Source organism: Ursus maritimus, unplaced genomic scaffold, assembly GCF_017311325.1.
Source record: "Ursus maritimus isolate PB19 unplaced genomic scaffold, ASM1731132v1 scaffold_1, whole genome shotgun sequence".
Classification (NCBI taxonomy): domain Eukaryota; kingdom Metazoa; phylum Chordata; class Mammalia; order Carnivora; family Ursidae; genus Ursus; species Ursus maritimus.
Window position 1 is genome coordinate 21902410 of NW_024423343.1, and position 24389 is coordinate 21926798.

General features: G+C 39.4%; 1 protein-coding gene across 2 annotated transcripts in view; it reads left to right on the forward strand.

Moving 5' to 3' along the window:
- The first annotated feature begins 3385 nt into the window (after positions 1 to 3385).
- The window catches only part of BARD1 (BRCA1 associated RING domain 1), a 76228-nt gene continuing 55224 nt past the window's right edge, over positions 3386 to 24389 (forward strand). Inside the window, exons 1-3 of one of the 2 annotated variants that reach the window (XM_040641081.1) lie at positions 3386 to 3830; positions 14714 to 14770; positions 19536 to 19684. In XM_040641081.1, the coding sequence (XP_040497015.1) occupies positions 3688 to 3830; positions 14714 to 14770; positions 19536 to 19684 (349 nt within the window). In that variant the 5' untranslated portion in view covers positions 3386 to 3687. The remainder of the gene's footprint in view (positions 3831 to 14713; positions 14771 to 19535; positions 19685 to 24389) is intronic. The other variant, XM_040641088.1, reaches the window with a different exon arrangement.

Sequence of the window (24389 nt, forward strand, 5' to 3'; positions counted from 1 at the left end):
CTAAGGCTTTACCAACACCCTATAGATGGACTGGATTTTCCTGGGAAGTTTCTGTCTGGAAGCAGAGTTTCAGGATCTGAAGCATTCTGGGTGTACCTCATCCTGGATCGGTTGCCCATCTTTTATGCACACTCATAAGTGCACATGGGAGAAAGAACTTGTTCTTGAAATTCAGGATCCAGGGCTGAGAGTAAGGGTTGATTCAAAAACACAAATCTCATACCACCTCACACCTGTCAGAATGGCTAAAATCAGAAACACAAGAAACAGCAAAATTTGGCAAGGATGTGGAGAAAAAGAAACTCATGCACTTTTGGCGGGAATGCAAACTGTTGCAGCTGATGTGGGAAACAAAGGCAAAAGAAATGTAGCTTAAATGAAAATCTCCTTACAGCTTGCAGCCCACTGACAGATACCTGAGACATGCAGAGCGTGACCTTCCTCAAGGAGTTCGTGGCTGCCTCAGTGTCTTCATATTTAAAAGTAACCTTACCTTGGCGGCAGCTGGCCCCTCAAGGTCCTGAAAGCCTTGCTTCCAGATCCCTTGGAGTCTTGCCCTATCCGTAACCCCCGCTAATTAGAAAGCATCCCAGTATAGCTCTTCTGCCCACAGGTCCTGTCCCTTGAGGAGGGAAGTGGTTAAGGTCTAGGTGGGAGAGATTTAGGAGGCCCCTGCCTTGGCTCAGAAACTTCCTGGCAGGTGGAGACGCTGAGACACAGCGGAATGAGAGGTAAGGGAACAGACCAAGACAGAACGAGAATCTCAAGGCCACAAGCTTCCCGGTCAGTTCTCAATAGGAGTCTGCCACTAAAAGCCCTACGTGGCAACCCATTTGGGACCCCTCTCACTCTAGAGAGCTTTTTCTTTCCTTTCGGCTCTGACCTTCACTTAATAAACTTTTACTTCGCTTCATCCTTTTGTGTGTGTGAGGTTCATTCTTCGACTCTGTGAGACAAGAACCCTGCAGTCCTGCAATGCAGCCACTGTGGAAAACAGAATGAAGATTCCTCACAATGTTAAAAATAGAATTATCATATGATCCAGTAATTCCACAACTGGCTATTTAACCCAAGGAATACAAAATCACTAATTAGAAAATATACATGCACCCTATGTTGATTACTGCATTGTTTGCAATAGCCACATATGGAAGCAACCCAAGTGTCCATCCATAGATGAATGTATAAAGATACACACACACACACATAGACACACAATGGAATATTACTCAGCCATAAAAATAATGAAATCTTGCCATTTGCAGCAACATGGATAGATCCAGAGGGTATTATGCTAAGTGAAATAAGTGTGTCAGAGAAACACAAATACCGTATGATTTCACTCCTACGTGGAATTTAAGAAAACAAATGAACACAGAAAAAAAAAAGACAAACCAAGAACAGACTCTTACATATAGAGAACTGGTGGTTACTAGAGGGCACATGGGTGGGGAGATAGGTGAAATAAATGAGGGAGATTAAGAGTACACTAATTTATTTTTTAAAATTTTATTTATTCATTTGACAGAGAGAGAGTAAGGGAGGCAGGCAGAGGAAGAGCGAGAAGCAGACTCCTTGAGCAGAGAGCCCATCATGGGGATCGATCCTAGGGCCCCGAGATCATGACCTAAGCTGAAGGCAGACACTAACTAACTGAGCCACCCAGGTGCCCCAAGAGTACACTAATTGTGATGAGCACCGAGTAATGTATAGAATTGCTGATCACTATATTATACATCTGGAACTAATATAACACTGTGCTAATTATACTGGAATTTAGCAAGTAAAAGTAAAGTGTCAGCCACTTGCACTGTAACAGGCAGGGCTGGAAGGAAGGAAGTGGAAGGGAAAATTACAGATGGGAGAGTAACCTTGCTTATTCTTTTGATGAGTTTATTATGGCCACCATCAAACAGCTGCTGGGAATTTCATGAGATTTGGCAAAAGGTAATGGGGCAATGGCAGAGGGAAGGAAAAGGAAACTAATGGGAGGAAGATCTCATTGCCCGTGTATCACAATTCATTTAGCAGCACTGTTACAAATAGGCCAGTGACAACTGTTTGGTCCTTACAGCATTTTAACAAAATGTTAAATTTGCATTTACTCTCATCTGTTACATATGTTCTAATTATTTTTAATTTTTTTTTTTTTTAAAGATTTTATTTGCCAGAGAGAGCGCACAGGAGAGAGAGCGCGCACGCCAGAGTACAAGCAGGGGAAGAGGCAGGCAGAGGGAGAAGCAGGATCCCTACTGAACAAGGAGCCCAGTGTGGGACTCAATCCCAGGACCCTGGGATCATGACCTGAACTGAAAGCAGCTGCTTAACCGACTGAGTCACCCAGGCGTCCCACATTATGGACTAATTAAAAAAGCATCTGATAAAAATATTCAGTGCTATTCTGTGGTAAGTAAAGCATTAACAGAACTGGTTATAAATCATCTTCATATTAGCTACCATTGATTGAGTACTTATGATGCAGGTGATTCCACATTTATCTCCTTTAATAATCCTCCAGAGCTACAGAATAAATATTATTCCCACCTTACAGGAAACTAATGTTCAGACGACTTAAGACTTGATTTAAATCACATAATTATTTAGTGGAGGAAGTGGGATTAGAAGTAGGACTGTCTGGCTCCTGCAATCCCCAATTTACTCCATTACACACACCATAGCATCTCTTTAAGTTTAACATTTCAAGTCTTCTAGAGTTTGATTTCTGAGGCTCTGCAGAGTAAGCAATGGCTTAACAGGATTAATAATCAATTTCTTGATTACCTGTGAGTTAAGAAAAAAATTTGGTTAGTTTACTATATTACAGGTCGGTTAAAATACCCTATAAGATCTTAGTTTTACCCATTCTGCTTCTACTAACCAAGTATATTTATTTGGAAATGTTTTAGATGGCTACAGTGTAGCCTAAGCATTGGAGGGGGCGTGGGTGGACACAGGGCTATCAACCAGAAGGCTATGGGAACAATCTAGTTGAGAATGAGACGAAGGGCCTGTAGTGGAGTGAAGACAGAAGTGGGTAGATTTGAGAGTAAGTCGGGGGAGGGGGAGAGGAATGCAAAGATTCGTCAGTGGATTGGATAGGGAGGGTGAAGAGGGCTCAGTAGCTGTTATCCATATAATATGGTAATCAATAAAGGATTCTTATGTGGAGGGCAGACACATCTTTAACAAAACAAAAACCCGGAAAAGGTGAAGGAGAGGAGAGAGATACTTTTTTTAGGAGTAAAGAAGGTGGCACATTCAGTGTCATGATCAAAACTTTTCCAAGCTTTACGGTAGTCGACACAGCACTCCTTAGAGATCACTCTCAACTAAAAGTTCCTCGGTCTGTGACTTTCCTGCCGTTAAGCCCTGCCGAAGGACCCTAGAGCCTCGGTTCAGGAAAGTCAAGGATTTGCCTTTTTTCTCGTTTTCACCCCTCCAGGCGGTCTGGACCCCGCCCCCTTTCCCAGCCAACCGCAGGCCCCAACCCTCCCGGTCCCGCGCGCTCGGACTTTTGGCGCGTTTCCGCGGCCCCGCCCCTCCAGCCCCGCCCCCCAGCGTCCCGCCGGGCCAGACTCGGAGACCGCTCGGGCCGGGGTCGGGTCTCAGGCCTGCGGCGTCTCGGTCGTTGCCCGAGCCCGCCGCGGCTCCAGCTCTGGGAGGAGCCCCTCCCGGGAAGGCTGGGCGATGCCGGGCAACCGGCAGCCGAGGGTCCGCTCCGGAAACGAGCCTCGTCCCGCGCCCACCATGGAGCCGGAGGGGCGCGGGGCCTGGGCCCACAGCCGCGCCGCGCTCGACCGGCTGGAGAAGCTGCTGCGCTGCTCACGTTGGTAAAGACGGACCCTTGGGCGGGTTGCCTCGAGGGAGGGGGGCAGGGGTCGCCCCAATCTCGGGGGGGGGCGGGGATCTTTTCACACCCCCGGATCCCTCTTCCCATTGCCGTCCCGCAGTCGGGCCGGCGAGCAGAGTTAGTACCTGCCCGGGGATCCGGTGTTAGTTTTCCCCTCCCTGGTCCCCAATCACAGCCTTTCTGCGCGGCTTTCTTGCCATTTCTTCACTAAACCCAACTAAGATGGTTGTTTTCGAACTTTAGCGGGCCGAAGACTCCGCTGGAGGTGTGGTTAAAAATGCAGATCCCAGGCCCCGCCTCCAGACTTTGAATTTGGAGGGCTGGGGTGGGGCTAAGACTTCTGCACTTTTTAACGGGGCCGCGATCCCTAGTCGCCGAAGTAATCACAGAGAGCTGTAAAGTTAGAAGCAGCTGTCACTCATTGCTGAGCTGGCCCTTTGACCGTTTCTCCGTAGTCGCTCTTTCTGGGGAGAGTTTTGGGTGCCCTTGTTGGAGGTAGATTGAAGATAGCAGTGTGATGGACGCCGCCATTCTTTTTCTCATTCAGTTTCTCATTTCCTTGGTTTAGGTAAATACCTGTACGACTCGGGGTTCCAGCTCTTAGGATGCTGTTTATTATCATTTTTTGTTCCTTGTTTTCTTTCATGCTATTGCACCATGGGAGTCTTCTCACTTCCAGGTTTTCATTATATTTGAAGACATCATTTTCATGACTGGTACTCCATGCTGCTTTTCCTGTAGCTTTTTGTACTGTACAAACCAAGGAGGTTTATAAAACGCAAGAAGGACTTGTCACCCTTTTCATTTCTTCCAAAAGCATTGATTGAGCACCTGCTGTGTGTACAGCTCAGTATTTCTGCATCAGTATCACTCAGGTTTTCTGCTTGTAGCTGTCCTGACTGTATTTCTTTTTGGACTTTGTTTTGATTTGGTTTTTTTCCCTCTGATTTCCAACCTGCAGAACTTAGATGTACATGGAGTACAAGTAACACCGCAGCTTTTTCTTTAAAAATGAAATGGACTTAACTGTAGGGCGCCTGGGTGGCTCAGTAGGGTAAGCATGGGACTCTTGATTTCCGCTGGAATCAATGATCTCAGGGTCCTGAGATCTAGCCCTGGTGGGGAGTCTGCTTGAAGTTCCCTTCCCTTTCCTTCTGCCTCTCCCCCTGCTCTCCCTTTCTTTCTCTCTCTTCTCTCTCTCAAATAAATTCTCAAAAAAATAAATAAATAAACGGACTTACCTGTCACAGACTTTTGCACTTAGAATTTGTTTTATAAAAACTTTAAAAAATCATTGCATCCCTTAGAAAAGTGGCACTTTTGCTGGAACACATGAAGACATTCTGAGTTGTGTGTGTTTTTTCATAACACTGGGGTCATCCATCTGAGAATAAATTTAAAACTGGCTCTGCTAGTTGCTATTATAGAAGCAATTATAATCACACCTTCATAGGTCAACAAAAGTTAGACGTTCAGATGGGACATTTCTGCATGGAAGGCGCTAGGGCCGGCAGCAGCATAGTGCTTCACTTAGACTTGGAGAGTCAGGCTGCCTGAGTTCAGGTTCCTGCTTTGACGCTATGGCCCAGGCCATTCAGATTCTCTGCCTCGGTTTCCCCATCTGATTGATAATAGTGCTCAGCTCATCCCCCTGTGAGGATTCATTAATAATGAAAAATATTATCGAGCACCTGCAAAGTGCTCTTTTGGCATTGGGGATTTGTTAGTGAACAAAGCAGACAAAAACCTCAATCCTTTGATGCTAAGATTCTGTGGGAGGTAAGAAACTAAATGAAATTATACGTGCAAAGTGTTGAGTATGGTGGTTGTCATAGGATAAGTGATAAATAATAGCTGTCTTATAAAAATACAAAGAAGCATAGCCTGCTTGCTGAATGGTTTGGGGAAGACAAAGTAGGTGATTTATAAGAATAATCTATAGGTTGTCCTAAAATCTAATGCAGCCAATTTCACTTTTTATCCCCTACCAAATATTTTTCCAGTTTCTCACTGAAGTGAGCAGACGGTAAGAGCCAAAGGACTGAAAGTGGACATCAGTAACTAGGTCCAGACTTTTAATACAGTTCATTCTGTTGGCTGGAGAATAATAGTGAACTCCAGTGATTTTTCTTAAAAAATTTATGTATGAACCACTGATGGAATAACTAAACGCACCTGTTTCTTTGTATTTTTTAACGTAGGGCTCTGCAAACTTTTTCTGTAGAGTTATATAGTAACTATTTTAGGCTTTGCCGACCACTGTCTCTGTTCTTATCTCTCTGTTTTTTTACAACCCTTTATCTCTTTGTTTTTTACAAAGCAGGGGTGCCTGGGTGGGGTGGCTCTGTAGGTTAAAGGTCTGCCTTCAGACCCTTCGGCTCAGGTAGTGATCCCAGCATCCTGGGATCAAGCCCCCCCATAGGGCTCCCTGCTCAACGGAGAGTCTGCTTCTCCCTCTCCCTCTGCCCCTCTCCCCTGCTCATGTTCTTTCACGAGGGTGCGCTCGCACTCTCTCCCTCTCCCTCTCTCTCAAATAAAATCTTTAAACAAAAATAACAAAACCCAAAAAGCATTCTTAGCTCAAGGCTGTATGTACAAAGACAGTCTACTGACTTGATTTGGTGCATAGGCTATAGTTTGCCAAACTGTTTTAATGAGTAGACTGTCTTTAAGTTTAAAGATCATTCTCAGTGTAAAATTTTATCTTACATGAGGTTTAATTTTTAGAAATGATTTTGCATTCTTCTCAGTGTCTCCTTATGTTTTGGCACTGTCTGTAATGAATAAAGCATGGCCGGTTGCTCCTTACTCTTGGGGTTGGGGAACCAAATCCATTCTTTCCACCTCTGCCTTTTCCTAGTAGTTGCCTGACATCATTGCTTGAAAGGAGAACTCTGGATGGTCTGCTTCTTGCTTTTGCTACCCACCATTCATAGCAGTGTCATATTATTTGAAATTGTGTGTCAGTATGCCCTTTTACAGAGTTTCAAAGTTCTACCCAGTGGGCTAGTGATTACCCCGATTACCCTCACATTCAGCTTGCAGCTGTCATCTATATTGTGTTCCCAGGTGTCACCTGTCTCGTGTAGCATATTGGATCTATTTTGCAGGAAGCATTACTTGCGGGTGAGGGTGGATTGGCTACATTACAGGGCATCCTTTCTTGACCTTTAACATAAGTGTGGCTCCAAGGTGAAGCGGATGAAATTTTTCAAGAGGCCAGATGTGACATTTGTTTTAGGTCCAAGCCTCACAACCAGATAGAAGCTATTTAAAGATTTGGAAAAATGAGACAGGAAGACCATATCCTTTGAGAAGCTGGCAGAAAGCATAGTAATAATGTGTTCCTAAAGGAAGTAGGAAAAAATGATAGGAGCTGTAGTATGAAAGCCCAGGTGTCCTATGACACTATTTTGTGAATTAAAAATAATTAGGTACCTCTTGCCATTTGGGGCGGGGGGGGGGGGGCTTTGACTAGCATGTTTTAAATCAACTTTTAGTAAAAAGTAAAAGAGTAATCTTGTGATTTTTTTAGGGTAGGTGATTTTATTTCTCTAAATTATCTTTTGTCATTTTAAAGGCGATCAGGATTGTTTTCGCTTATTGCATAGCTTAGTTGTTAAGAGCATTGATTTTGAACACTGACTTCAAATCATGGCTCAGCGATTTTGGGTAAATTATTTTATCTTTGTGTGCTTTTCTCATTTGCAAAATGAAATAGTAGTGGTTTGTATCTTATAAGGTTGTTATGGGAATTAAATGAGTTAATATTTATAAGATACTTAGAGCAGTGCCTGTTATGTTCTAAATGCTGTATGAATGTTTGTAAAATACAGGATAGATTTCCTGACCCCAGTGTTAAGCTTTTGCCTTCATTAGTTTTGAATGTTCAGAAGCATTTAATAGGCCAATGATCCTTAAACAGGATAATTACTCCTTTGGCTTGCTGTGGTGCTGATTCTTCATTAGGACCATAAGCGATCACTGAGGCACTACATTAGGGATGCTGTGGTGAGACTTTTTCTACCCTTAAGGAGCAAATGCTTAACTGTAAGGGATGAAATGTGCACAAAGTTCAGGGAAAATTATGATGAGGGCCAAGGAGATGCAGAGACGAGTACTTGGATGGTGCCAGTAGAGGAAAGCTTCATGGCTTTGGAGTTGGGCCTTGGAAAGATTTTCATAGATGGAGACAGGTGGAATGCGCTAATCGCAATATGCTAAAAGGTACTATAGAGTAAAGGGGAAGTGAGTCAGGTGGGCGAAGATTTAAGAAAGGGTCAGAGCGGAGGGTGATCAGTGGCTTAACAACAGACTATTCAGTTGGTTCACATAGTTCCTAAGGCTAAGCAGTTCCTGTAACTTTCCTGTAACTCATCTATAAAACGAGGAAAATGGACTAAATGCTTTCTAAGGCTCCCTCCAGTTTGCAGATTCTATAATTATTAGTTTCCATTGGATGTAAGTTGTTGTTTAAAACTTTCTATTAAAGTTTAACATACATCCAGAAAAGGGCACAAATCATTGGTGTTCAACGCGTATCATATATCCCTTCTAATTGTGGTATTTATTTGCTTATGTGGTATTTTGATTCTTTGATACCTGTTGCTTTCAGTTATACTACACATTTCATAAAGACAGGTTCACATTTGTAGCCGCAGTGCTGAGCACATAGTTTCTTAGTGTTTGTTAAATTAATGAATACATAAAAGAATTTAGGTTAAGTTGGGATCATATTTGAGGAGCCTTTGCAGGTAGAAATACTAGAAGGACCTGGTTAATTTCACTTGCCTCAGAACCATGACTTGCACAGACCCATTACAGGCCTTCACATACCTGGCATTATATAGGGCTTGCGATTGCCAGAGAAACTTACCAGAGACTTTGAGCACCTGTTTCCTAGAGTATAGGGGATCGTCTTAAAGTGGAGTTATTGTTATATGGGTGTGGAACTTAGAGGAGAGATTTCAGGCTGGGAGTGTGCTTTTGACAGTATCTGCATGTAGATGGTAATTAAGGCATACTCCTAGACGTGAGCAGGGAAGTGAATATATAAAGATGAACGGCTGTGTCTGAGCCTTGAAACTCAGCCCTTGAACATTTGGTGGAAGAGGTGAGGCTTTGAGGACAGTTACTTAGGTACTATTTTGCTTTGGAAGAAAGGGAATAGAGGACAGAGTAAACCAGTACTATAGGAGTCAGATAGACCTGATACTCTCTGTGGCTTATCTGTCTCATAACAGTAGATCCTATCATAATTAATCATTAATAGATAGAAGTCTATTGCCCATTTGGCTTTTGCTATATTGGGTCACTGATTTATTCAGTATCAACACTAAACAGACTTGATTTTTAAAAAATTTTTCCCATGTGATTTACTTGACTCTGTTATACAGAGTCACAGAATAAGATGCTTTTCATATCCCTTGTCAACAATTTTGTTTATTCTAAAGATAAATGCAAGAAATTGTTTAATTGGCTTGGAGAGCCTGTTAACCAAATGTGTTGGTCCACACTTAAAAATAACTTGGCGGTTTTCTAAAATGTAAGAGCACTGTGGTAGCTAGCTATCTTGCCTAATGTTAAATAGCAGTTTATCTCATAGAAGCTTAGGGAGCCATTCTGTTAAGAAATAGGCCTGCCTCAGTATTGTAATCTCAGCTGAGTTTACTTTCCTTTTCTTCTTTGCAAAGAAATTTTTATTTCAATAGGATCTTTTTTTTTTAAAAAAAAATTGTTTGTTCTCACTATTTAGTTCTTCCCTAAGTTATAATCCTCTGGCTGTGCCGATCTTTCCAAATCAGCTACATGTAAAGTAACAGAAATATGACTGCAGATGGGAAAAAGAGTAGCTGAATTTTCAAGGTACAGAAATCCTGTTACCATGCAATGTCTTTTCTTATTCTTCTGGATTTTTTTTTCTTTCTAATATATATGTATATCAAACAAAGAATAGAGTAAGGATAGAATAGAATTGTTAATATAAATTCATTTTTGCATGTAGTTTTCTATTCGCTTCATTCACTAAGGATTTATTGAAAATCTGCTGTTCATATAGCACCATGCTAGGGAGGTAATAGTGTGTTGGGGAGCTTAGGAAAAATAAAAGTCAAGATCTCTTGTTTGTAGAGCTACAATTTATTTGGAGACCAGGGGGAAAAATAGGGAATCAAGCAGATAAAATAAAAAATATTTCGCCTTCAGCAGTGCTTTCCAGAGTTCCAACTAGATGCCATCTCTCTGGAGCTTGAGAATGTTTCGTACTTCTCTTAAGTCATATACTAATTTTGCTTATAAAATTACCTCATTCAATTATAAGCCCCTTAGTATATAGATTACGTTGCAGGCAACCTTGTGTCCTTACTGTCTCTGGCACAAGGTACAGATTTTTGCATAAGTGATGGTATGGAAACTAAAATCCAAGAATTTCTGTGCTGCTTTGTTTAGTGTTGTTTTTCTTACATCATCCTGGATAGTATTTGGATGTGTTGGGCTTGAATAGTTTTGGGGGTGGGAGGGAGGGAGGAAGGGCATTCTAGGCTGGGGAGAACAGTCTGAGCAGTCCTGGGCTTGGTTTTGGACATTGGGTATTATTGGAGAAATGTTACAGACTGTTGAGAGCAGAGTTTTGTGGAGGAGCAGTATCAGAAGAGGTTGCCTGCTTTGCAGTTATCGGATTGTGAAGAACTGCATATTAAGTTTTTAAAAATTGAAAGTAATACATGCATTCAAATATCAAGGTATGTGGCCTTTAAAAGTGAATGACAGGTGAGCCTGAATCCTTTTTTTTTTTTTTTAAAGAGTTTATTTATTTATTTGACAGAGAGACAGCCAGCGAGAGAGAGAACACAAGCAGGGGGAGTGGGAGAGGAAGAAGCAGGCTCCTAGTGGAGGAGGGAGCCCAATGTAGGGCTGGATCCCAGGACCCTGGGATCATGCCTTGGGCTGAAGGCAGATGCTTAACGACTGCGGCACCCAGGCGCCCCCGCGACACCCAGGCGCCCCCTGAATCCTTTTCTTTTTCTTTTCTTTTCTTTTCTTTTCTTTTCTTTTCTTTTCTTTTCTTTTCTTTTCTTTTCTTTTCTTTTCTTTTCTTTTCTTTTTTTTTCTTTTCTTTTCTTTTCTTTTCTTTTCTTTTCTTTTCTTTTCTTTTCTTTTCTTTTCTTTTCTTTTCTTTTCTTTTCTTTTCTTTTCTTTTCTTTTCTTTTCTTTTCTTTTCTTTTCTTTTCTTTTCTTTTCTTTTCTTTTCTTTTCTTCAGCCGCTTAACGACTGCGCCACCCAGGCGCCCCTGAATCATTTTCTTTAAAGACCCACTGTGATCAGTTTTTTGTGTATCTTTTAATAAGAGGTTGTATTTATATAAGCCTCATATGCCTCAGATGAGAAGATGCCATACGTCATCAGGAGATGTATCATGATATATGTAACCATTTCCTTGTTGGTTAAAATTTAGATTGTTTCTGGTCTTTTGCTGTAGTCTGTGCTGGAGTGAATATCCTCTTGTCCATTGGCCTTTACGTTTTAAAATTTTTTATTAAAATTATACATGAACATAGTCAACAAAGTCAGGAAGGCAGAGACATAATGAAAACATTCTTTTGCTTCATCTATACTCCAGATAACAACCTCTCTCATCTCTTTCAGCTCTTCAAGATTTACGTCTATATTTCCGAATGATAGGTTTTTATTGCTATTTCTTGAATTTTTCCATTTTAGACATTTATTTATTCACTTTCTAACTTCCTACTCTAAACGATGAGTTTTCGTTATTATTTATTAACTTTCTACCATGGAAGATGACTAGGTATAGAATTTGAAGTACACAATAATTTTCAATCATTATTTTGAAGACCGGGCCTCCCTTGTTACCCTTGAGATGTCTTATACTATTCTCAATCCTTTTAAAAAACATATAGATATTTATGACATTTTAATTATTTCTTAATCTCTGGAATCTCTTGGTATCCTATCTAAGATTATTTGGTGTTTTGAAGTTTCGGTTTTGCAGGCATCTGAGTATCTCTAAAGGATAAATTCCTGGCAGGGGAATAGTTGAATTAAAAGTGGGTGCATTTAAAATTTTGATGTTGTCTGGTTGTAATAGAAATTGTTTCATTCCACAGTATCTTTTCAGCCAAGCTCTAGGCATTGTCAGAAAGCCTGGCTTTGACATAGATCATTGGAGGGAGAATGAGGCCTAAAAGTGCTTTTGGGGAACAGTTTCAGCAGTGGTGGGAGTTAAAGCTAGGGAGGTAAGGAGATGGGGTGAACGCTAGGGTTGAACAGAGAGGCAGGATCTAAAGAAAGTGCTTTTTTTTTAGGCTGGAGGAGCGAGTACCTACCTACCTGTGCATGTTTAGGCAGGTGGAAGAAGAAAGGTGACTATAATGATGAGAATAGACCGCTTTAGGAGACAGAGAGGACAAGGGGTCTGGGGAGAGAGAGAGCAGCACATTTTAGGGACGAGGAGTGACTGCCGGAGATCTTTTCCTCTGAGCCTGAAGGGAAGGATAGGATTATGGAGGAAGAGGTCGGAATGGGTTCAGGTGGTGAAAAGCTCACACTGTTCATCTCCAGTCAGGTTAATGGGATTTCAGAGCCTGGAGATTGTTTCAAATAGCGTGAATTCATTTGTTTACTCACCGAAAATATAATGCACCACTTTGGTAGAGATACAAAGGTGAAGAAACTACCACCTAAATTTATAGAGACACCTTTATATATCTCTCTTTTTTTTTTCTTTTAGAGAGAGAGAGAGAGCAGGGGGAGGGGCAGAGGAAGAGAGAATCCCAAGCCCACTATGCACTGAACCCAACCTGCAGAGCTCCTCTCATGACCCTGAGATCTTGACTTGAGCTGAGATCAAGTCCAGCGCTTAACTGACTGAGCCATCTAGAAACTCCTCGTTCTGTCTTCTTGTCATTGTTATTCACATCCTGAGAGTAGGCGGGGAAGGAGTGGACTGCGGGGCCTATCTGCATTATGGGTTGGCCTCCGTGAGTGTCTAAGAGGTCAGTGGAAATAGGGTGGTGGTGAAGGTGGCTGTGAAGTAACTGTGCCTAGCGAATCCAAGGAGCTAAGGAACGGAGTGGTGTTCTCTCAAGGTGAAGAGCGACCTGAAGGTGGAGGTCTGGCCGGAGTGATGGAATAGGGAATTATTATGATGGGGGAGGTGAAATACCACCACTTCTGAGATCTTAGAGCAGAGCTTGTAATGAAGTAGAATTCAACACACTCGATTAGGAGGTAAGAGAGGAGGTCTGGTAGATGAAATCGTGAACAAAAATTGCAGGCGGAACGTGATCGCCGGAGCGGAGATGATCTTAATTGCTGGAATCGCAGACGTGGCTGGCACGTCACGAGTCATATTTTTATCTCTGTGATCTGTGTAGTGTGATAGAAAAATCAGATATTGTGAGTTTTAAAAAAGTAATGGGTTTTATAATGTCAGTGAGCACCATTTTTGGTATCTTGAGGATAACATTGTAGGTATGTACTCTGTTTTTAGCATTCTTTCTGAAAGCTCAATTTCACTTTAATGTTCGTATCTATTAAAATGTGCAGTGTGATACTTTTGATCTTTCACGAAATGTGGAAAACTGTTTTTATTGATATGTGGTAATGTGTACAGAGGTGATTGGATAATAATGGTGTAAATACCTAAAGGTCCTAAGGTTAGTGTAACAAACCAAGCACAAAAAATGTTCATCCTTTGAAAGCTTTAGTTCTCCTGTTTGCTCTCACTGCGTTATACCCTCTGAAAATAATGACTTGATGTGTTTATTAATAATAAGTACTGTTACTGTCTGAGGATTATCAAGTGTCTCAGGTATTTTGATGGACACTAATTGTGTTTCTGTCTCTCTTCCCCCAATGCCATGAAGCTCATTCAGTCTGCAGAATGTCAGCCTGATGATTCCTATTTGCAGTTGCTTAAAGTACAGACCAGTCAACTAATTGTGAACTGAAAGAATGGCTGTATTTTTGGCGAAATGTAAATGGCCCCTTAACAATAGCCAGAAACCAGTGTATTCCTATGGGAAACCGTGAATTCTTAGGGTCAAAGTGATCAGATGTCCTGATTTTCCTGGGTCAGCCCTGGTTTATACCTGCTGTCCCAGTGTCCTATTCAGTTATCACACCCTTCACTCTCAGGAATGTTCTCATATGGATCATACGTGGTCATTCTATTTTTAGATTTATTTCAAAATATTTCTTATTTTGAAATTTATGGTCTGTACTTTGAATCATTAGGTGAAGAGGTATCTTTGTAGTTGAAAGAAGCAGCCAGTGGTTGGTTTTGCCTGTAAGAGGTATAGAGATGCTTGCACAAAGTTGCCTCTATGATTTCCCAGTACCTGCACCATAAAAAAACGTTACACTTTGTACTGAGTTCGGTAGTAGCTGTTTGAGTCCAGCAGATGTGTGATGATACAGTATTTAATCAGGTAGTAACAGCCTTTCAAATAAATGCATCCTTAGTATCTTCTGCTTTGAGAAAGAGAAATAGGGTAGTGTTAGGCCTCAGATTTTTAAAATGTTGGGTGTAAAATGTTTATCTAGGGGCGCCTGGGTGGCATAGCAGTTGGGCATCTGCCTTCGGCTCAGGGCGTGATCCTGGCGTTATGGGATCGAGCCCCACATCAGGCTCCTCCGCTATGAGCCTGCTTCTTCCTCTCCCACTCCCCTTGCTTGTGTTCCCTCTCTCGCTGGCTGTCTCTCTGTCGAGTAAATAAATAAAATCTTTAAAAAAAAAATGTTTATCTAACAATGACCTAAGTCATTGGACTTATGAAATGTTGGGTGTAAAATGTTTATCTAACAATGACCTAAGTCTTGATTGTTTTCCTTTCTTCAAACAGCACTCATATTCTGAGGGAGCCTGTGTGTTTAGGGGGGTGTGAGCACATCTTCTGTAGGTAAGTAATTATGGCTTGATACTTAGTGTAACTATATTTTTTACTAGGTCATCATCATGTAATCATATTAATAATAACGTTATGTTTGTGTAGCTCTCATAGACTACAGATAACTGTACATTCTCTCATTTCGATTCTTGTAACTGTCTTAACTGACAAATAGGAGCATCAAAGCTCAAAGGGGATGACTTCTCCAAAATTGCAAAGCTTACTGAGTAGCTTGGCTAAGCTTGGGGAGAAAAATCTATTGTGTATTTGAAGTATATCTCTCTTTTTTTTCCTTCCAGTTAGTTTTGAGTCTAGACTTTCCAAATTATGAAAGTCTAGTTCTTATAGTTATTGGTTTGGTTTTCTAGGGTTACTGTAATGAAGTACCAAAGACTGGGTGCTTGAGAATGACAGAAATTCGTTGTCTCACAGTTTGGGAAGCTAGAAGTCTGAGAGCAAGGCGACAAGCAGGGCTGTAGGGAAGACTCTGTTCCGTGATTTTCGTCTACCTTCTGGTGGAGAATCTGTCTTTTGGCAGTCTTTGGCAGTCTTTGGCTTGTAGATATATCACTCTGATTTTAACTTTCATGTTCACGGGACATTCTCTCTTGTGTGCATACTTGTCTCTGTGTCCAAACTTCCCCTTTTGGTAAGAATACTAGTTTTATTGGATTAAGCCTCACCTCAATGATTTCATGTTAATTTGATCATCTAGAAAGATCCTATTTCCAAATAAGATCACATTCTTAGGTGCGGGGCTTTAAGACTTCATCTTTTTGGGGGTCACAATTTAAGCCGTAACAGTTACTGTGAATTTATATCCTTTTTATAGTAGGAAAGCCCTGGCTTATAGATTCAAATACTAGATTTTCATTTCATTCTATTTCTTATTTTGGAGAAATAAATTCAAGGACTGAATGTCTTTGTTTAGTTGTCTGTGAGACAGGGTTAATATAGCTTCCTTTGAGTAGTTTTTTCAAGGTTTCAGTTACGACCATGTGACTGGCATGAGCAACTGCAGGGTGAAGTTTAAGCACATCGGAAAATAACGTACTGTGTGGCTGCTTCGGGCTGGGGGTGTGTGGGAAGCAATTATGCTTGGGGTCCCAGTTTGCTTTCTGGAAACATGGAACTGATATATGGGACATACCCAGTTGGAGGTTGGGATAGGAAATAGTACCTGTTGCCTACGTGATAAGTCCATTTGGATGATGACAGGGGATTTCAGACTTGACATGTGCAGAGCATGTCTGGTGGTCATTCTCCCCTTCCACCGTGCCTGTCTCCATGATCTTTGCGGTCATAAAAGGTACCACTGACTGCAGAGTTGCTCAAGGCAAAAACCACAAGTAATACCTGATTGCTCTGTTCTTCCTTACCACATTATTAAGTTCTGTCAGTTCCACCTCAAAATGTGCCTTGAATCTTGAATTTTCCTACTTTTCTCTATATTTACTACTGTTTACACTTTGGTCCAGGCCACTCTCCTGTTATCTTTCCTCAGTTTGTTGTCATAAGTTCATAACTGATCCCCTTCCCTATTTTCAGCATTCTTACCAGATATTTTAAAAATGTAAATCACATCCATATTATTACCTTCCTTTAAATCCTCTAGCAGCTTCTATTACAGTTAGAATAAAATCCAAACTCTTCACTCTAAGGTTCAGAAGACTTTGTACAGGACCCAGTTTCTACCTGCCTCTCCAACCACACTTCCCACTAGCTCACCTTGTTCTAGCCACCACCTCCTTTTAGTTCATTAAACACACCAAATTTAGTACTGCCCCAGGACTTTTGCACTTGCTGTTTCTTCCATCTAGAATGTACTGCCAAATTTTTGAGAGCCTGACTTTTTCATCAGTTACATTTCAGCTCACATGTCACCTCCTCCAAAAGGCCTCCCATGATCCCCTTACAAAATGATGCCCACTTCCTGTCCTCTCTTGGTAGTAAGCAGATTTATTTTGTTTCAGCTGATGGACTCACTGTATATAACATATCAGTGACAAATCTGCTGGAGCATAACAAACTCCATGAAATTGTAGGTAAAGTGTGTGTCTGTGTGTTTATGTGTGAGTGTGTTGAGTGTCAGTGAGAGAGATCTATACCTTTAATTGGGTTCTAAAGGGGTCTGTGACTTAAAATGGCCAATGAAAGATTAAGATGGGCATGAGAACATTTTAAAGAGAAAGTGGTCATCTGTATATGACATGAACACAGGAAAGAATAGATTCAGTGCAATTTTGGTTCATTTTGATTATGTGATGCCAAGAATTAGGGTAACTGTAGTCTTTGCAGATTTGAAGCTGTGTAAAACTGTTGAGCAGTGCTGTAAATATCATGCAGTTTCAGAAGACGGTTTGATATATACCAGTCTAGCTGAAGCATAGAAGTGGGGATTCTTTTTAAGATAGAAATCGTTTAAAACATATGGCAGACATATGCAAACTTTTTGGCTTTGGATCATTTTACACCCTTAAAAATTGAGGACCCCAAAGCAGTTTTGTGTGTGTATTTGCCATGTAAAACCTAGACATTTAAAAAATACTCTTCAGTTAAAAATAACAATAATAAACTCTTTACATAGTAACATTAACACTTTTTTAAGGAAAAAAAACCATAAACCAAAGAAAAACGAGTGAGAAGAGTGGCACTGTTATATTTATGCAAGTCTCTCTGTTGTTTTACTGAATAGAAGACAGTAGATTCTCCTAGCTGCTTATGTAATCAGTCTGTTGTGATATATTGTTTTGATTGAGGCATGTGAGGAAAATCTTGTATTATACATGTGTATAATTGGAAAAAGGAAGGCTTTTTAAATAGCCTTTTTAGGTAATTGTGGATATTCTTTGGTATTACACCATTATTTGGCAAGTGCTAGTTTCTTTAGATTTGTTACGGTGTGGAATCTAAAAGGATAACAATGAATTTTTGGTATTCTGTTACATTAAATTTCTCTGGTTTATCCTGTGCTTTGAATGGATCTTTTTCCCAGCATGATTTTCTGACGTCATGCTTTGGTCATTTGGGAAATACTTACTGAGTTACATAGATCTGTTGAGAAATGACATCTGTCCCCAGTAATCTAGATTTATGTTTACAAAATAATTTGAGAACAGTTACAAGATGAACATTATAGAATGTATAAAATAGACTGATCTGGGTACAGTGTGGTGCTAGGTAAGTGTCTTTACCCAGCTGAGTCTCATTTTCTTCATCTGAAAATAAGGTAATGATCTTGATGAATGGATTCTGACTGTTGTCACTAGTGTTCCTCAACTACTTAAGTATTACACAATAATTGATGATTTTTTTTTTTTTAAGATTTTATTTATTTGTTTGACAGAGAGACAGCCAGCAGAGAGGGAACACAAGCAGGGGGAATGGGAGAGGAAGAAGCAGGCTCCCAGCAGAGGAGCCCGATGTGGGGCTCGATCCCAGAATGCCGGGATCACGCCCTGAGCCGAAGGCAGATGCTTAACGACTGCGCCACCCAGGCGCCCCCAATAATTGATGATTTAAATTCCTTGTGGAATCAGTTTCCCCTTTTTATGTTTTGCGGGTTTAAGTTAAGAGTTCGTAACTACAAGCAAAGAAACTCTAAGAAGTTCCTTTCTTTGCTACAGAAATTTGACATTTCATGATATCAGGGTCATGAGATTGAGCTCCATGTTGGGCTCCTTGCTGAGCGTGGAGTCTGCTTAAGATTCTCTCTCTCCCTCTGCCCAAGCCCCACCCCCCCCAAAAAAAAAAGAAAGGAAGAAAGAAATTTGACATTTATTGAGTAGTCTCTCCTGGCTCTACAATGGTTTACAGATTCGTTTTATAACATGTATTGAGTTACTTTGCATCAGAATCATGCCAGAGTCTAAGATGCATAGCATAGAAATGCCACAGACTTTTTTTGGAAGGAGACTATTATAAGAATCCTCTGTGCCTACAAGTGAGTAGGTCCCATGGAAAGGAATGTGGTGTTTGGGGGAGATGTGGCTTTCATTGCTATTGGGTTACCAGTCTTGCTGGAGTTCCTCCGCTGAGGCTAAGGAAGGAGTGGATTTTTAGGTTTCTTATTTCTGAATCCACAGATAAGCTTTGGAGGGGGGATTATGAACCCTCCCCCTTTTTTTTACAACAGTTTATGTATATCTTCATCAGATTTGCAAAGGATTTGTAACTGCTAAAATTAAGAACCCCTTCCCCCCCAACTATGAGACTTTAACTCCTAGACAGATAACTTGAGGTTATTTAATTGAGTCTATAGGTTATAAAAGTGTCTGAAAGAACCAAGTGTCTTTACTCAGAAACTACATTAAAGTCTTTAGACACTTGTCGGCAACAAAGCAAAAAATACCTTTCCCAGTCTCTTTGCAGTAATTTTCCATGAAGCACAATTTTAAGATTTAGGATACAGAAGTTTGAGATGCATGGCTGTTATGCATTCGTACTAAATATGTTTATTTATGTCCCTCTCTGTACTCTTACCCTTTAGAAGCTATAGATTTATTTGCATTAAAAGTTATGCAGACTAATGTCTGGCTAAGTCAAGTCTCTTCATATCAAATTACCTAAGCAACTTTAGATTTAGATTTTTATGTGTGTGTATTATACTCTTTCAGAAACATTATTTTAACAAATATTTTATGTTTGCTCATTGCTTGTTAAGATAACCTTTACTTCATTTACTTCTGTTCAACCTCTATTTATATTTTGGAATTAAGATTCTGCTGAATACATTGATATATATATATATATTTTTTTCTTTTAATCTTTTTTTAAGTAATTGTGTAAGTGACTGCATTGGAACCGGATGTCCAGTGTGTTATACTCCAGCCTGGATACAAGATGTGAAGATAAATAGACAGTTGGACAGCATGATCCAGCTTTGTAGTAAGCTTCGGAATTTGGTACATGGTGATAAGCTTTCAGGTGAGAAATATCGCTGACTCTCTTCATTAAAAACCTGATGAAGTCATATTGATCACATAAAATATGTAAACATCTATCAGGAATTCTGATGACCTGTTTCAGATTTTAAGATTTACAGTTTGCAATTATTTTGAGAAGTGAGAGGTGACTTAAGACAACTTAGAGAAACCAAGGTCCACAGAGGTTAAATGATCTCGCCTAATGTCACATGTGTAGTTAGTACCAGAAGCAGGAGAAATAGAGCCCATTTCTTCAGAGTGTCAGTCCAGACACTTCACCACCTACACTGCCTGCTTTACAGTTACAATAATTTCTGTATAATATATATGGAAAAGAGGTTTTGTCCTTAAACTCACTTAAATACACTTTTATAAGAGAGAATACAACCTTCTGCGCATCACTTTTCCTGACCGAATTAATTAGATGAGCACATTTTGAAAGAGCAAAAATCTAATACTCATTTTCTTTTCTATTTGAATGGGGGTTAATGTTTTTCAAATTGTTCTTAGACTGTGTGTATTAATTATATATCTTCCCATTGTGCTTTCTGCTGAGAACTAATTAGCTGGGGAAAGAAAGTAAAGGGTTTTGAATCTTCATAATTAGATATTAGAATTATCTTTTTATTGACCAGATCGTGTCATTTGCTTATGTTTATAGGATAACCTTTTCTTGACTGGCAGGTTGCTGTGAATGATTGATAATGTTTATGTAAAATGTTTGAATTTCTGTTTTTAAAACTTTTTATCTTAGATTTCTGACGTGATGTATTATTGTCAGCTGCTAAAGGTGAAGTTGATTAGACAAAAGAAAGAAACATGGCAAAACTTTGAGTCTTATTGACCAGGTCCATATTTTTAAGAAGAATTTAAATTATAGTCTACTTATGAAAAGTTTTTTTCATCTGATCATTGTATTAGACTCTATTCTTTTAGGATAAAATGTACTATAGTGATAAAGTTTTACTTATTTTCCAATGTAATTATACACATATACACAGTTCAAAAAGTACTTACCTTTTTGAAAAAATAATACCTGTTGTAAATCTTTTTAAGAGCACAGTGAGGAAAAGGTTTATTATCAGTTCATCTGTTTTTCTTTCTTACTCAGGGGTAGGGCTGATAGTGTTTATTTTCTAATTAAAAAGGTTAGTATATCATCTGCCCCCCCCCCCACAATGGTACAGATAGCATTGATTAAAGAGAGTCCATGCATCTTTGGCCATGCTTGGGGTAGAGGGGGGTAGAATTAAACTCTTTTTCTTTTTTTTAAGACTTTTTATTTTTAGGTAATTTTCACACCCAGTGTGGGGTTCAAACTTACAACCCCAAGATCAAGAGTCACATGTTCCACAAACTGAGCCAGCGAGGTGTCCCTAAACTCTTGCTTTAAGTACAATAGGAAAAATGTTCATGTCTGCATGAAAGTGGCTTTCATCAGATTCTTAAAGAGGTGTGGTCTATTAGGAATGTTGACCATGCATTGACATTTGGGGTGCTACTCTGAGAATTCTGTCTGTCAGGATGTTTTGATTTGATTCTTCTCCAGTTGCTATATAGTAATATAGCTGCTTGCTCCGGCTTCGGTAACGAACTGCGTTGCTTAAAAAATATGAATTTATTATCTCACAGTTCTGGAGCCTAGGAGTTTTACATGGAGGTGTTGGTACCATTGGTGCTTTCAAGGTCTGTAAGGGAAAGTTGTCTGTGAGGGAAGGGCCTCTCTGCTTGATTTGCCTTCATGTCCATGTGGTGTTCTGCCTGTATGCGTGTTTGTTTGCGTCAAATTTCCCCTTTTTATAAGGATATCAGTCATACTGTATTGTTGAGCCCCACTCTACTCATTTTTACTGATTACATTGTAATGACCCTGTTTCCAAAAATAAGGTCACATCCTGAGGTACCGGGAGTAGGACTTGGATATATGAATTTGTGAGGAACATGGTTTTAACCTGTGACAAGTAATGTGACTTTTTTTTTTAATGTGACATTTTTAATGTTGATAAAAAGGGAGTAGGGTAACTCTTGATGGGTAGTGAATTACGGCATAATGGAGTAGTAGTATGGTACTTTGGAGTGCAGAGAAGAATAAGCTAGGGAACGTCTCCAGAAATTTTACTGTGGTTGGTGATGTTTGAGTCTTCAGTATGGTTTTCATATGTTGTGGACTCTGTGAAATGCCTCCACATTTCATCATTACTAAAGATAATTTAGGAAGATCATTGAGTTTAGAACCAGTTTTTGTATGGGGCCTGAGGCCTTTTAGCATGCAGTCTTTCTCATCTAAAAATGGATGTGGAGTCTGGGGAGGGAATTATTGTGATTAATTTTTCGAAAGCCATTTTGTGTTCATTTTCCTTATTATAGTGAGTAATAACTATTTTTGTCCTTACCAGACTTTAGCAGTGTTGGCTTCAACATTACTCATTTTAAGATGAATTGAAATTTCAGTTTGGATAACATATAATCAGAATTTTAGGAGCAGTAAGGTCGTCTTGAATCCCTTATTCTGTGGGTGAGGAAATTGAGGACTTAGGTTATGCAGGGAGGTGACACTGTAAGTTTCTTGTTTACAGTTTTATCATTTAGCTCAAGGCTTTCGTGAGGAGTGTAGGTGTTCATTATATTTGTTGAATTGGAGTGCTAAGGCTTAATTCATATCCCAAAGACTAAACTTAATTAAAGCAATTTTAAAACAAATTCTTAGGTTTTGGTTTCATCAGTTCATTTTATAACGGTAACTTCCTCCTTTGCTCCTTTTATAGAAGATGACACATCTAGAGAATAAGCATATTGTCCAGATCTGTAAATTACATGGTGCAGAGCCTTTTCTACTTATCAGTTGCATTGTCATCAACTTTTCCTGAGGGCCCCAAAACAAACTAGCCTCAAAGGGCATTTGAGTATGAGAGTATTTATTGCTCTTTGTTTCTTTATAGTGTATTCAATATTTTCTGTAGTAATTCATGTTGGTTTATGTAGCAAGTACTTCTAAAACTAACGCAGTATAAGGTGTACCAGGTGAATAGGTACAGGCAGCAAACAGTAGGGGACAAATAATGGTTTATCCTTTTTATAATAAGGAAATTGGAAATGGATCTCATAAAATAAGGGTATTAAATTAAGTGATCCCTAAGGTCTAGCTTGAAAATCATATGGTTCTGTTAATGGGGGTTGAGGATGATAAATTAAGCAGGATGGTTGGATATCTCTATTTTTTTCTTAAACCCTGTAGTTCACAATTTATCTTTCAAAGGAACCTTGTTACTTGCATTTACTATAAAATATATAATTACCATAATTAAGGTGGGTAATTAGGAAGAACTTGTCAAATCATGGACATGGTATATGGTATACTGGAGATAAAGAAGCCTGATTTATAGTAATACTCTTTAAAAAGAGCTTCTAAATACTCGAACAGATTTTCCTTAGTTCAGTGTACTTTAAAGAGCAAAGATTGTCTGTCACATATTTTTCTGACAACCATTTATGGATAATTTTACCTTATTCTTTATAATGTAATCTGCTTTCTACCAATGGAGTTAAATTTAAAAGCTTGTATTTTATATTGCTTCCCATCATATTAAATCAGACCTTGCAGGTGCTGGTCAGGCTCTGTGAAGAATGTGTTGGTGGTGGAGCAGTTAAAAAAAAAACCCAAAAACCAACACTTTGATTTTGCTTTCATTGGATCACAATTTCCCTTTCTGTTTTCTGGTTTCCAGAGAGATGCTTGTCTTTCTGGAGTGAATTACATAGTGTTTCATATATGTTATGACTTTTTTATAATAGATGAAGATGAACATTTGAATAGCTGTGTTGCTGTTGTTTTTTTTTAAATGGAACTGAATACTTCTTAACTTACAAAATAATCATTCTTCAGTGAAGGCGCTAATGTTGCACAGATGGTAGCAAAGTACTTTCCTTTGATTTTTAATAAGGGACTAGTTTGTCAAAGAGATTTCTCAACTTCTGTTGTGAAACCTATAATAGAGAATAATTTGAAAGGCACACAATGTACATCATTATAATCCTTTGATGTAGATTAATGATAGCTAAATCACATTTTCTAATTGCCTCCTTCTTCTATAGTTTATTATTAAATTTTAAGAAAAAACTTGGCTAAGCTGCTCCTTAGCAACATGTGCGTCTCTATTCCTCGGTATTTTGTGGTTTTCTCAGAAATATTTATATTCAGAGAATAGAATTTTAAAATGTCATCATTAAGAAATTTACTATGTGGAGGAAGGACCAGTATTTTTCCTCATGAAATGAATATGACAGTTTATCGTGCTTCAAAGCATTCACTCATAAAAATTGTTGTAGCTGTTAGTAATATGATTTATGTTCCAGCAGAGGTGGTGATTTTGCTTTTTACAGTCCTAACTTAGATCTGCTGTGTAAAATCCAGGATTTACAATCACATTTGCTGTTGTGGTCCTTGCTTAGTTAGGACAAGATGCATAATTTCAAAAGCAAGTCATTTGTGATAGACTCTCAAATCTAGAGAGGTCAACATGAAATCTTCGTGAGTGTATGCATTGTTACTGGGTGATTAGTAAATCATTGTGTACATATAATTCACATGAACATATGCTCTTTTCATTCACTTCTTTATAAGTTAAGGGGTAGGTACACCTGAGTATGAAATTGTTGTTCTAAATTTTGGATTTAGATTTTTTAGTCAGTCGAGTATGTTGCTGCTA